The 14051-nt window shown below is 45.2% G+C and overlaps 1 protein-coding gene across 1 annotated transcript in view; it reads right to left on the bottom strand.

The window, feature by feature from the left end:
- Window positions 1-1563: 1563 nt before the first annotated feature.
- The window catches only part of fat2 (FAT atypical cadherin 2), a 98006-nt gene continuing 85518 nt past the window's right edge, over window positions 1564-14051 (bottom strand). Inside the window, exons 25-29 of the mRNA XM_026185187.2 lie at window positions 13489-13642; window positions 11334-11427; window positions 11095-11243; window positions 10735-11009; window positions 1564-4503 (exon numbers count right to left, since the gene is read on the bottom strand). Coding sequence (XP_026040972.2) covers window positions 4004-4503; window positions 10735-11009; window positions 11095-11243; window positions 11334-11427; window positions 13489-13642 — 1172 coding nt within the window. The 3' untranslated portion in view covers window positions 1564-4003. The remainder of the gene's footprint in view (window positions 4504-10734; window positions 11010-11094; window positions 11244-11333; window positions 11428-13488; window positions 13643-14051) is intronic.

Genomic DNA, 14051 nt, shown 5'->3' with positions numbered 1-14051 from the left:
TTGTTATTGATGTGTGTGGCTGGCAGCAGGAGAACTGCAGCCGAGTGTGCACAGCATCCGTGAGAAAAGTGTAAATAGCGTGCGTCTGTGAAGGTTCTCAGTCATCCAGGTCATCGTACCTCTCTGAGAGGTGAAACGTCTTCAAGCAACTTAAAGAAGTCCAGACGCTTTTCTTTGCAAGCTCCTTTGACTAAATAGTGTGTGCAATAAAGTGATGCTTAAAAGCATGTTCATGTTGTTGGGTCTGCCGTGGTCATTACAATCATCCATCCAACTCTTTTCACGGTTGTTGCAGTCGTGATAATTTTGTGAGACCACATCAAAAAGGCACGGATGAGCTTGCCAAAGTTCTACAAGTTGGGCCTCCATCGCTTGTGTCCAGATCACACGCTGCACTGCCGTGCTACTCCATCTTTCTCACTTCCATTTCTGTTTGCGCATGCACAGCGTGAGAGGTTGCGTTAAATCGGCTCATGGCACTGCTTCAACAGTGCGATACCCTCACGAGGGGCACCCAGGATTTCAAACAGGTTTGATTTTCTTATGACCGTACAATTGCTGATCGGGAGCTGGTTGTGAGGTGTTAATCGCTTCTCATTACCCCATGTATACTACACAATGCACGACACACGATTAAGGCAAAACTCAGGCCGATCCCCAAAATGGTCGCATGACTGAAAAATGTCTCAAAATGGGCCACAAATCGCACAGTGTATGCCCAGCTTTAGTCATCTTGGCTCAAGCTGAACTGAACAGGTATTTCACAAACTGCTGAGAGACAATTAGGTTTTCGCACTGATCAAAGCCCGTTGATCAATGTCCATGAGTTACATTCACAGAGAGTTGGGGAATGGCTGCAATCACAGCATTGTGACAGATGGTGACAGATGTACCCTTAGGCCTCCTCCTCAATTCAGTCTTTCCCTTTTCCCGTAAATGACCTTGACTGCCCGCTCAAACCAGCGTTCCTCAGCGTTGGTCTTTGATCAGTGGTTGTTGATCAATGGTCATGACAATTTGCATATTAATGATCATGGAAATGACCTCCCAGCCCATTGTTCATTCAGTGGTGCTAGTTTAGTCATTGTGCAAAAGCACTGTTTATAAGGTTGGGGAAAACTGCAGTCAGCTGAGACTGAAGAAGTCACCTGGACGAGTGACGAAATGTTTCTCCCACTGAAAACGTCCAGATGAACAGAATCATCCTTACCTGGATGATTGAGCATGCATCAGGATATTATTGAGACTTTACCCTACATTATAAAGTCATTATAAAGTCCCTTAAGACAACTGGTGTTGCAATTTGCTGCTATTTAAACAAAATATAATTGAACTGATAACTTGACTACAGGTTTAAGGTCCTAGAACAGACCTCTGGGGGACACCACTTGCCCTGTTAAAGAGGAATGGGGAGATTTTAGTAGTTTTAACAGTAAAAGTTTATCATCGTGCTGCATTCCAGATGTGAAGATCAAATTCCTGTGATAACACTAATCCTGTCTGATGAGGGCTGTTTTTCCACCTGGCCTGTTCTGACCGGAACAGAGCGTGATATGGTCGGTGTTTACAGAAGATAATATCTTTATTCATATTCTCTTTACAATATTGGAAAACAAATGGACAGACAGCATCTTAATAAAATCTCTCAGAGAAAAACATCAGGGCAAAACATGGGGATGCCCACATTGGTACAAAAATAAACTTTATGGATGAAATGAATACAAACAACACATGTCAATACATTCAAGTGATTCATATTCAGCACAGCAACACACAGGCACAGACTGTACAGCACGACACGAGCGGATTATGGGATCTCTTTTGTACAAAGGACTCAAAACAAAGGGAAAGAGCTCACAGTGGAACCACCAGTGAGAGAAGGATCATGTCCATAACACATCTACACACACATCCTCAGCCTTAGTCACGGCTGGCCCTTAGGTTGCCCCTGGTTTTTGTGCGTAACATAAACAAAAGTATGAGACAATCACACTGTGGTAGCCATGTCTCTGTTTCAACCCGAATTCTTCCAAAAGCCAAAGCTCAGCAGGAGTAATATGTAATCATATGTGGAGTGTGCGTGCTTTGATTTGGCAATTTGACATTATGGTGCCAGATGGGACAGGTTGGACAGTCAGGACATTAAGAACCAGCCCTGCCCGAATCACCGTCTGCTAACGCCTTCACGTTACTACAAATGCCGTGTTCCAGATACAAGTGCTGCTCTCGTGCACTGTTTATCTCCCCAGCCTCCGAGAGCTCACCACATACGCCGCTTATGCAGGCTTTGATTTTTACATCTGCAGCCTTGGCACGTTTTGGAGGCAGCGGTAAACACAGCGCTCATATTCAGCTGGCACTTCATCGTTTACAGAAACATGAACTGACCAAACAGCAGCCAGATCGACTCAGTGTCCCAGATCTGATCTTCTGTCCTGGAATCCACAAACCGCCTGGAGGAGCTCATTGAAAAAAACTTCAGGCTTGGACATCGTTTAACCTGCTCTACTCTGTCCTTCCATCCCTGAAATCAAACAAAAGATCCAGATTCTTTCAGCTCCAATAAAATGATCCATGAGGATCTTCTTCCAGCTGTCGCAACAAAGTGAGCTCGCCTTTTCTGAAGCCTTCAAATATTTGGTCTCTGGGACACCATGAGCTCCCCGTGTGCTGTAGGTACACTGAGTTTTTAAAACCTGAGCTTACAGACACACTGCACACAGCTGAGAGGAGAGGCTGAGGATGACCACTTAGGAGTTTTGGGGATCAAAGAAGTGGTCGGTGCACCAGCAGGTAGCAGGAGGACAGTGCGAATCCTGAGAGTTTTATCTTCACAAAGTGCCACGGCTACCACAGAGTTGAAAACTAAGCAGAAACACTGAAACAACCAGTCTGTGAGTCACAATTAACAATTATTTCAGCTTTTAACTGAAGCTGCTCACATCCAAATATTCCTCTGTAATTTCCTGCAGTTCAGATCATAACCTTCACACGTAATTTGGCAGGAGGGAGTTTGACAATGAACTGACCAACTCTATGTGTTATTAGAAACAAGTCGTCTCTGCTCAGTTCTTTGGGAAAAAGAAAAGGTCAAACTGTTGATTTGACAAAACTAAACTAAACATCGACTCTTCACTATCTAACAGTCACTTATAAAAACGCTGCATCGTGCACTCCGAGCTTCTCTGCTCATTCAATCCATTTAAAATGGCTGCATGGACGATTCTCTCCTGCTGCACTTTAAGAGTTCCCTTTATCATGCAGGGCAGCGATACACAAACACGGAAAATACTGTCATCAAATTCACTCATTGAAATCCACAAAGAGATGTTTACAGAGTTCTTACAGCTAAAAATACAAAGTCCACTTCACAATAACGTCACTTTTTTAATCGCTTTCATGTTTCTAACGAGGATCCAGCCCTCTGAATGCTAACAACAAACACCGACACCTTTCTCCTGTATGAAATGTGCTTTAATACGCTGAGATTTGAAATCCTTAGACATACCATAAACCTGTTTCTGCACTTTTAGGAGCAGATATGAGCGAACACACCCAGCAGGATGTGCTGTCCGTGTTCAGCACAGCTCCAGCTGTGTGGCTGATCAGACGAGTGTGTGTGAACGGTGAAATGTGGGAGGTGTGTTTGGAGTGCAGAGAGGCAGACTTTTCCGCTTTGAAGCTTTCAAAAGTCTGAGCAGTTCACAGCCCGCTGGGTAATATTGTCCATGATTTCACAGCCCTGTCGAGACAGCGAACACCCTGGGTGGTGTCCCAACAACAGAAGATGAACTTGTGCTGAACTTGTTCTGCGGAGGTGAGCGAGCCATCCTGAGATGCTCTGTCTAATCTGGCGCAGCAAGACTGCAACACTTTAAAGAGTCTAACAAATCAGAGGTGTGTGAAGAATCATTCCACATGCTGTGATCATCTCACACAGAGCGACGAAGAGATCTGATCTCTTCTGATTGCCGTGTGAGGACCACGCCCACATGTCACCACCTTAAAACATCACCTCCTCGCAGCTCCCGTAGTCACTCTCCACCATGCTTGACCCATCGCAGCTGCGTGGGTTCTGTCGTGCTTTTCGGGTTTGAGGCTGGGCCTGGTTCAGGTTCGGTGCCGGCGGCGGGCTGGCCTGCTCAGCGTATGAGGGCATGGCGACGCTGAGGCGCATGCTGAGTCTCTTGTAGCCCGTGACGTTGTCGAGGCTGCGGGTGTGCTGGGTCGGGTAGTAGCTGATGGCGGTGTACTCGTTGGGGCACTGAGAGCTCGGAAGAGGAAGACCGTCTGGACCCAGGAAATCATCCAGGTTCTGGTTGCTGTAGCACGGTGGCAGGGGTGCACGGCGGTCGCAGCGGTCCAGCGGGAACGGGAAGCCACCAAACCTAGAGTTCCTGCGGGAGTCCATGGTGGAGGTGGAGTAAGTGTCTTCTACGATGTCAAACTGAGGGAAATCCTGGACCGCCGGACGGCCGTAATAGTCCGGGTCTGCGGGGTAGACTGAGGACAGGAAGCAGAGGAAGAGCTCTGGTTACTGATGGTTTCGCACTCAAACAATCAGCTCAGAAAATCATCACTTACTTCCAACTTTCACCTAAAATGTCCCAGGCAAACACTACCCAGGCCACTCCTGCTCTTACATTTGATTTACTGCAATGTCGTCTATCATCAGCGACAGCAACTCGCTGGAAACGAGGGATTGAAAATCCCCACCCACCGGGATGGAGTCAGAACTTTACTACGCTGAAATCAAAGTGAAACTTCTCCACATCTACTGACACTGAACACAGGGCTGAAAGTGGGTTTCAAAAGCTTTAACAATCTGCATATTAAACACTCAGTGGGTGTGTGTGAGAATAGCTCCGCGTCCCCAGGTCACCGTATTTCACTTAGAGGCAGGCGACTGATCCAGAAACATGTCTAATGACTTCCTTAGTAGAATAATCCTCCTTACTTCTCTATGGCCAAGATTAAAACAATTCAAGGGCAACCTTAAAGATTAGCTCCTCCATCTTTCTGCGCTGTAATCTCGAGCTACGTCTCAACCTTGAAATACTAATTTGGTGATTTCAGGTTGCTCATCCCAAGCAAAAGTGACCGTCAGGAGGATTTTTAATCATGTGCAGCAGCTGCTTCAGACTTTAGTTATTAAACAAGCAGGAAGTCGGTGAGGAGAGAGGAAAACGTGCCGCTTACGTAACCTTAGCGGTGACTCGGTGACATTTAATCTGTCATGTCAGAGGTCACCGCTCTGAACACACATCTGGTTATGAGCACACGCACGGCGTCACTTCCACAAAGAGGAGTTCACTCATCAGAGCATCACAGACATAGTCATATGTGTAAAAAGCATTCTATAATTCAGCTACGAAACACCGCCCTCAAACCTCATATTTATTATTAATTATAATATTATCACATAGTTATTATTATTAATATTAAACATCAATAATAATAATTACCGTAAAAACTAAAAGTCTGTAAATCCATAAAAATCTGTTGTAGCTCTGGATGTGCTCTGCATTTTTACAGTAATCACTGATAAGTTTTTAAAAGTTGTAACTTGAATTTGATCATTAATTCAACAATAAATAATAAATTTTTTTTATTAATTTTAATAAAAAAGTTCATTAAGGTTAACATTTTATCAGAAAGAGCTCAACTCATTAGAAAAAATAAAATAATAAGTAAATAGCCATAAAATGGGACACTAAAAATACAAAAAAAATAAAAATCAATATGATGCAATAATTATTTTCTTGTGTCCTTACTCACATACACACAGTGAAATAGACTACAGAGTACATATTAATTAAATTTGCTTACACATAATAATAGTATAAATGTATCATATAATGAATTAAAGAGTTGCAGCTCTTATTTGCTTTTGCCTGACCTTTGACCTTTACCCCTAAACATGACTGACATTTTACAGCTGCCGTGACAACATCACAGCTGCCGTGATATCATCCCGACACCAGTGACATCAGCAAAGCCGCCGTGACATCACGTTTATTGATTTGAAAGCTGATTGATGACAGCTAAAGTAGCCCACACTGTCAGATGTGACAGTGCTGCCATCAAACAGGCTCTTGATCCCGGGTTCCTGAGCCTCGCTGGACGAAGCCTTCAGCAGATGCTTGGGCCCATACTGTCATACAATACGAAAAATGAGAAAATATCAAAGAACACAAACTCAACAGGGCTGCCTTTGTGCTTTCTAAATAGCTTAAAACAGTCAATCCTTACTCAGGAGTTACAGTCATGAAAACAGGTAGAAAATCATCCCTTGCAGTCAAGTGGAAACCTGTAAAGCCAGTCTGTGCCTAAAACCTCTGAACAGTGATACCAACACACTAATCATCATCATCATCATCATCATCACGAGGAAATGGTCCCAAAACGTCCCAGAAGAGACCCCCGCAGACTCGAGGGCTCAGCAGAAAACAAAGTTGCTTCCCGAGGATTATCACTTCATATTCCTGCCCTTCATCCCCAAATCTCAAAGTAACAGAGCAGACGTGTTCGGCAATTTGCTCAGACAAACTTTAGAGGATTTCCTGCTGTTAGTTTGGTCTCTGAGAATACCAAGCAGACTCCCGGCTGCTTGACATGTAGACACAGAGACAAAATGAGACAAAAGAGGAGCGAGGGAAATGCAAAGGAGACAAAAGGGAAACGCTGGAGAGAAGCCGAGGAGATGAGGGGGAAAGGGGGTGGAAGATGAAATGAAAAGGACAGATGGAAGGTGAGAGAGGAGAGACGTGACTGATGAGAGGATGAAGTAAACACAGCTCGGCGATGAAAGCCTGACAGCATCTTTAACGGTTCACCCACACCAACAGTCTTTGTTCAGTAACTCTGATCGGTGGCTCAGGCTAACTGCACGAGCTGCTCCAAAGGGCCTGGGATTTGTAGAAACTGAAACAATGTCTGTATGTATAAAGATAAACAGGATGGTTCACACGGATGACTTTCTGAAATTTAGGATGCTTACTGACAAATTAATAAATGATGTTGTATTTAGACGGCAGGTCACTTTAAAGCTCCCTCTTTGTCTTTCTGTTTCCTACTGAGGTAGAATTAGAGGAAGCTTTCTATCTGAAAATGTTTTCAGACTAAAGTCCTGTTGGGGAGTTGCATCATTTTTCTTTACACATGTGTGATGAAAGTCCAGAGCCTCTGGGCCTTATTTATAATCAGTGAAATGACGTGTAAAAGCAAAAATTGTAATTGGTGTTAGAATTCACCGCCATGGGTATTTGTGCCTGAAGTGGGCAGATCATGTTGGTTTAGGGTTAGCTGCTGCTGAGCTGGAAAGATTCGAGAACTGGGGACAAAAAGTTTCCCTGTAGCTGTTTTTGTAAAGTCTGATATTCAAACAGCCTTGAAAAGACCATTAAAAGTAATGAAATTCCCCTTTGGAGGCTTTCTGTGAGGCTTCCAAATCACACAAATGTTTAAGAAAGGCTGACCAAGGGCAAGGCGGTAATCCCATCTCAGGGCTGAATGGGCTGCCATCTACCACTGTGTGCATGATTTAACTACAGATCAGTGTTGCTGGAAACTTTCACTGAGATTTTATCCAGAAACACAGAAAACAAATGAAAACATCAAATATCAGCAGCGAGCTCATGATGTTTGGAAGATTACGGCGCTGTGTTCACACCAGCAGTGGCGGCTTTAATCCTCATTCAAGCATAAAATCTTGATGGAGAATTAAAATGAAGTATCAACTCAAACATTAGTGCTGCTTAAACCTGAAGCAGTCCTCGCGAACACATGCTGACCATCTTTAGGACCAGACTGGACTCTTACCCCTTAAAGACAACATTCGATGACCTCTCCAGCACCCTTAATGATGAGCTCTGACACCTGAGTATATGCCCATAAAGTCGTGGTTTGATGATCATTAGAACAATTTCCAGGTTTTTCCAAGGGTGAGGCAGAGACCTCCCTCACAGATGCACAGCCAGTCCTTTTGTTCTAAAGCCAGGCCTGACTCAGTTCAGAAATCATGTTATCATCCTGTGAAGAGTTTGATATGGAGGTCACTCGGCAGCCTCGGGTGGCGTCACCATTAACAATAAGTCTTACAACGAATGAAGCGGCTCACACAGAAACGTGTCCTTTCCTGTGCTCGTAAGGTTGAACAGACGAACGACCTGCCAGCCGGGTGCTGCCTGAGGAGCGATGGCATGACAAACACCCAATCTGCCTCTTCATCTGTCTGAGCAACACGACCACGGACGCAGGACTCACAGCTCGGTGGTATGGATCGCTTACAGACAGATGAGCACGACAGCAGGAGAGGGAGACAAACATGGAAGCAGACGTTGGCCTCACACAGGAGCGTTATCTTATCGGCCAGCCTCACGGCGACAAAGCAGGAAAATAAAGACCTGCACTACTATGAAAATCCTTTTCATAGTAGAATAAAGGCCACCTGTTTGAGCTGTTCACAGGCTGAATTACTCAAACTGCTTCATGAAAAAGTTCAGAAGAGGACAACGACAGCTCCACACCTGAGCTCAGGTGTGCAAACGGGACAGAACCAACGCGGACTCTCTGAACTAAAACCAGGCGCAGATTAAACATCATCGAATATCAGTCTGTGTGACACTGATGGTGGGGTTAAGTTGGCACATCACATCTTCATGTGATTTCCACTTAGACTGGTCGTCAAACATCACTCAGAAACAGATACCTGCTAATCAATAACATCCATCCATTCGCTTCCGCTTATCCTTTCCAGGGTCGCGGGGGGCGCTGGAGCCTATCCCAGCTGTCATAGGGCAAGACGCAGGGTACAGCCTGGACAGGTCGCCAGTCTGTCGCAGGGCCAACACACAGGGACAGACAACCATTCGCACTCACATTCATTCGCACATTCACACCTAGTGACAATTTGGATTATCCGATTAACCTATCCCCACAAGCTGCATGTCTTTGGACGGTGGGAGGAAGCCAGAGTACCCGGAGGGAACCCACGCAAACACGGGGAGAACATGCAAACTCCACACAGAAAGACCCCGGCCTGATGGTGGAATTGAACTCAGGACCTTCTTGCTGTGCGGCAACAGTGCTAACCACCGTGCACCATGCAATCAATAACATCCAAATAAAATCCTGAAACTGGAGCTGCTTGGACCACACAGCAGCTATTTTATATGATTATTTATATTCCATATAAACCAGTAAGCAGAACAACGTGCAGGAGTTACATTTAACTGTTGTTGAGGAATTTATTGTTAAGTTCTTTTTTATGATTGTTAATAGAGTTTATTTCCGGGAAAACACCACTTTTGGGTTCATGCTGTGTTGGTAAAGTTGAACCACAACTGCAGCTCATCAGTGTCGTCAGTGACAGCAGCTGATTGGATGAGGAGAGAACGTCCTTTATTTTGATAGAGCTCATAAATGTTGCTGCCTGTGAGCTCCAGGTCGCCGATGAAACGCTGTTCAGTGTTTGCTAGCAGTAGATAGCATTTAACATGGCGGTCTATTGTGGATGCTTTTTGTTACTTTGTTTTTCAGCAGCTTGGTGGAAACACAGCTTCATGTTTAATGTGCACGTATAACGTTTGCTCGGAGAAACCCCCGGGACAGCTGTAGAGATTTAGGGAGCCTGAGAGGTGCTAACTGAAGGAAGAGTACTAACGAGAACGAGACGTGGAGACAGTGAGGAGGCAGATGTGACGTGATCACAGCAGTGAAACAGAAAAATCGCTTCCCGATGTTATCACTTCCTGTCGCCTCATTGAATGTTTCATCTCCCAGAGTTTAATCAGTGCCGTGTACTGACAGACAGTGCACGTTTCACATGATGCAGCACTGCACATCACAATTAACTGCGTGTTTACGGCGACATCGAGTGACTACAGCGTCTCTTCTGACCTTCTATATGTCAGGACTGAAAATGCTGCTGTGACTTAGATGGCATCTCTCCAAACGATTTTCCAGTCGGATTATTTGAAACTCCAACTCTTATTAAAGAGTCAGAGCTTTAATTATTGCCCTGAAGTCAAGTCTTCTTTAAAACAGACTCCATGCTTCCCTGGATTGATCACAGCAAGGATGCCGGTGTTATCTGCATGCCTGTCCAAACGCCTTCTCTCGTACATTTATGCTGTCTTTTTGTTTCCTCTATCAACAAAATCCAACACACCTTCAGACCAAAGATGCATGATGTCCATGCTGCATGATGTAAAGTGCAGCACTGTTAAAATCCCTAAAGTGTATTGTGGGTAAACGTTCATGGATCACATCAGTTGGCGGGACAGGTGGCTGCTCAAAACGACCTTTTGCTTCCATCTGATACCAGGATCATCTCATAGCCCTGCTTCCTCCTTTTTTTTAATGCACTCAGTGTTTGGCTGTCTAAATGCGGCTCACAGCTGTGAAACGCAGAACAGTTCACCTGTTCGGCGGAAGAGTTTGCAAACATCGCACACTTTAGGTCCTGAAGGAGTTTTTGAAAATGTTTGAAGGGTCTGGATCACAGACGAAACTGAATTTTAGTGGAGTCATCCTTCTGTCTATTCGTGTTGAGCTAGAAGAATTACTGCGATAAACCCCAGGAGCGTCGGATCTAATGACATTCTGCGCTGCATGAGTGCTGCTGATAGTCCTGCTTTATTCTCATTATTAATGCTCACAATCAGATGTCCAAGAGCATGCTGAGGTTTCATCAGAAAGTCTCCCAGTCCCCCAATTCAAACCAACACTCACCCTCATAGTCCAGGTCCCAGTGGTTTTTCCTGATGGAGTCGTTATCAGAGCTCGATGGCGGCCTGACAGGAAGGTTGGGAGCAACGCTGCACACGACCGGCCCCTGCGTCTTTGGAGACCCACCCGCCGACGAACCGATCTGGCTGCGTGGCCGTAGCGATCTGAACGGTGTGTGGTCGAGGTCATTGGTTGGACCAACCAGCGAGCTCATCTCAATGGGGTTGACTTCCTGGGAGTTTGCTTTCAGGCTCTTGGCCAGACTGGACTGTAAGTACCTGCAGGTGAAGCAGCTGACGTTAGAGATTTAATAAGATCTGATGGAATATGTTGACGAATAACTTCAGAAATAAAAACTCTTACCCGTTGGAGTCCTGGACGCAGATGGGTTTTTTCTTCTTCTGCTGAACATGTCGTTTCCTGATGCAAACAAAGACGCCGACCAAGAAGACTAATCCGAGCACACCGGCACCAATCTGTATGATCTCCATGTATCCAAACGATGGATTGACCTGAAGAACGGGAAAATGATTAAAGTTTGATCTGCTGCCACTGAAGAAGAAAGAACATTAAGGTCATGTGTGTCTGTCGTCATGACTGACCAGAGGCAGTGGCTCGCAGTAGATGGCACCATTAGTGACTTTACAGCCGAACCCTTGAGGACACTCGTTGGGTGAACAGCCTGTGTCTTGGCACCTAAAAGGTTAAAGGGAGGAACATTAAAGCACTTTCAGAGGATGGAAAACTAAAATATTCCAAAAAACAGCAAACTGTGAGTGAAAAGAACCAAAACTCTCATTTAAACTTCGCACACCTCACATTCAGCATCGTCTCCTCGGGCACCTCTGGACTGATTTTCAGTCCTGTTCTGATCTTTTACATCCCAAAAGCTCACAGAGCAAATATCAGCTTTAGTTTCAGAAGGACCTGAATTTCATGTGACTGTGTCCACAGTTTTTAACTTTGTAAAAAGAATTTATGTTGGAAATGAAATGAAAAAATGATAAAAGATTCCGGTGATAGCCGCACACACAGCAGCTCCTGTCCCTCCTCAGTTGGACTTCTCTGCTGATGAGACTGCCCAAACTCCAGAGGTTACTCTTTGGTCCTGAAGGATGTCTGAACAAGCGCTCATTAGCGGAGAGGAGCACAGAGGTGGAGGTTAAATCAGTGATGATCCTATAAGCTTCAAAGCTGGCATGGGCACGAAACACCACCCTGAGACCCTGCTGGCACAGATCTGATTGCTGAGTGCTGGAGCGGAAGCACTCACACAAAGCCGGCACTCTGTTTTCCATAAATGTGCCCGCAGCTCAGTTTATTTCCCCGGTGCTCAGGTCCCCCGCTTTACTTCACTCAGAGTGTATCCCGGCAGCGCTTTGCAGAGAAAAACATGTTTCCTGTTATTATCTGAAGGAAGACTTTGCTTTGGAGACCAGAGGAACGTTTCTGAATGTCTTTGGACACTCTAAATAAAATGTCCTGTTGTGTGCTGCTGTCCACCACACACGCTGGTGACAGCTTGATAAAATATCTCTGCATGTTTTCCTAAAGCAAAAGTACGCCGCCTGCAACTACCATCCAGCAGTAGCCATTTTTCATTCAGCGAATTAAACCAAACCCACCTGGAAGAGGGACGGTGGCTCAGAGCCGCGGGGATCGAAGCAGCTTTAATGAAAGGAAGGAGATGCAAATATGGCCGTAACTCTGTGGGGGGGGGGGGGGGGGGGGGTGAGCTTGTGTGTGTCAGACTGGGTTTTTTGGTTCGTGTTTATATCTTTAGTTTCAGTTTACCCTCAAAATGTCAATTTTAGTTGTTTTTTTTATTAGTTTCACTGCTCTATAAAAAAAAAAAAAAAAGCCCAGAAGTAGATCAGTTGCAGTGTGACTGCAGTCGCTCTCAGACAGATTGGCAAATTTGAAGGTTTGCAAATAATCATCATCTAACTTATAAATGCAGACATTTACCAACATGTTGCAGTCAGTCTGCACCCCGTCGCAATGCAATCAGGGGTTCGACTCAGCGGGTTGCAGACTGGGTGTAACCTGATTGAACTCGAGGGTAAAAATGAAGATCTCGATGCACCGAAGTCACTTTGAAGACGGCGGCTGACTGTGAGTGGTTGCAGACCTGGTCTCCAACTCTGAAGTGACCATTACAAAGGTTTAGTTTTCAGTTTAGTTTCAGTGACTTGCTGTGTGACAACACTAGTTTGTTATCACTGGAGCATATGTCACCCAAAACACAATGCTTTTTGCACAGTGGCACATGTGCAGCAGCTGCTCTCTAAAGCAAATATCTAATCAGCCAATCACGTTTTAATGCTCAAAGAGCTTGTTGCCATGGTCTCAGGACCTTGATGTTGAATTTTCTCTTTCCTCTTCTGGATTATTGTTGCAGGATCTTAGTTCATGCACTTGAGTCTTGGTCTCTCTTTTTGGTTTCCACCCTTTGTCTGAGTTAAGTAGTTATCACTTTTGCCTGTTTGTTTGGTCTTTGAGGACATTTTTAGTTTGGTCAGTCCTTAAAAGTCAAGTAGATGATCACAAACCTGCACACTATAAAGAGGATGATGCGACAGGAATGGATCTCCATCACTCAGGGCTGGGGCCAGATGAAGAAGTTATGAAGAATAAGGATACACTCTGTGCTTACATTGATTTGAACGGCAAAGGCAGGCTCCACTGTACCTAATAAAGTGGCTGTGATGGTTAAAAGCATCGGTGAATGAGGTGTGTGTGTGGACATGTGCCTACCTTGCCTCAGGGTTCTCATGCGAGCAGTTGCACAGGTAACCTTGATCCATGGGCATGCACACCCTGCCGTGGGTGCACGGCTGGGAGGCGCATGGGTTGTCGGTCAGCTCGCATCGGGCGCCGTGGAAGAGTCCTGCACACCTGCAGCGCGGCTCTGCAGAGCAAATAAAACACACCCAGACATCTGAGACAAGAGCAACTGATCAAAGCCACAGCGAGTCTCCCCTACAGGCACGAAATAATCAAAGCAAAGGTCAGCAAGGTCCGGCCGGAGAGTGCAGCACCTTGTTGATGTTTAAAGGGAAAAATCGTGCAAGCTTTATTCTCCCACGGATAACTGGCAGAAAATAGCACGTGGAATTGAGAAGGCAGCAAAAATCATGTTTCATCAGCCAGAATCAGAGAGGGAAGCCACCAGGATGAGGAAGCAGGGATCAAGGACACAGGCTGAGATCACGACTCTTCCATTATCATGTGTCTAATCTACAATCTAAACTGACTTCTGCACATACACCTGTATTTGTCTTAATCTGCGAGTCATAAAAATAAAGCTTTCCTGATTT

This window comes from Astatotilapia calliptera, chromosome 2 (genome assembly GCF_964374335.1).
Source record: "Astatotilapia calliptera chromosome 2, fAstCal68.1, whole genome shotgun sequence".
NCBI lineage: Eukaryota > Metazoa > Chordata > Actinopteri > Cichliformes > Cichlidae > Astatotilapia > Astatotilapia calliptera.
This window is presented reverse-complemented; position numbering and strand designations above follow the sequence as displayed.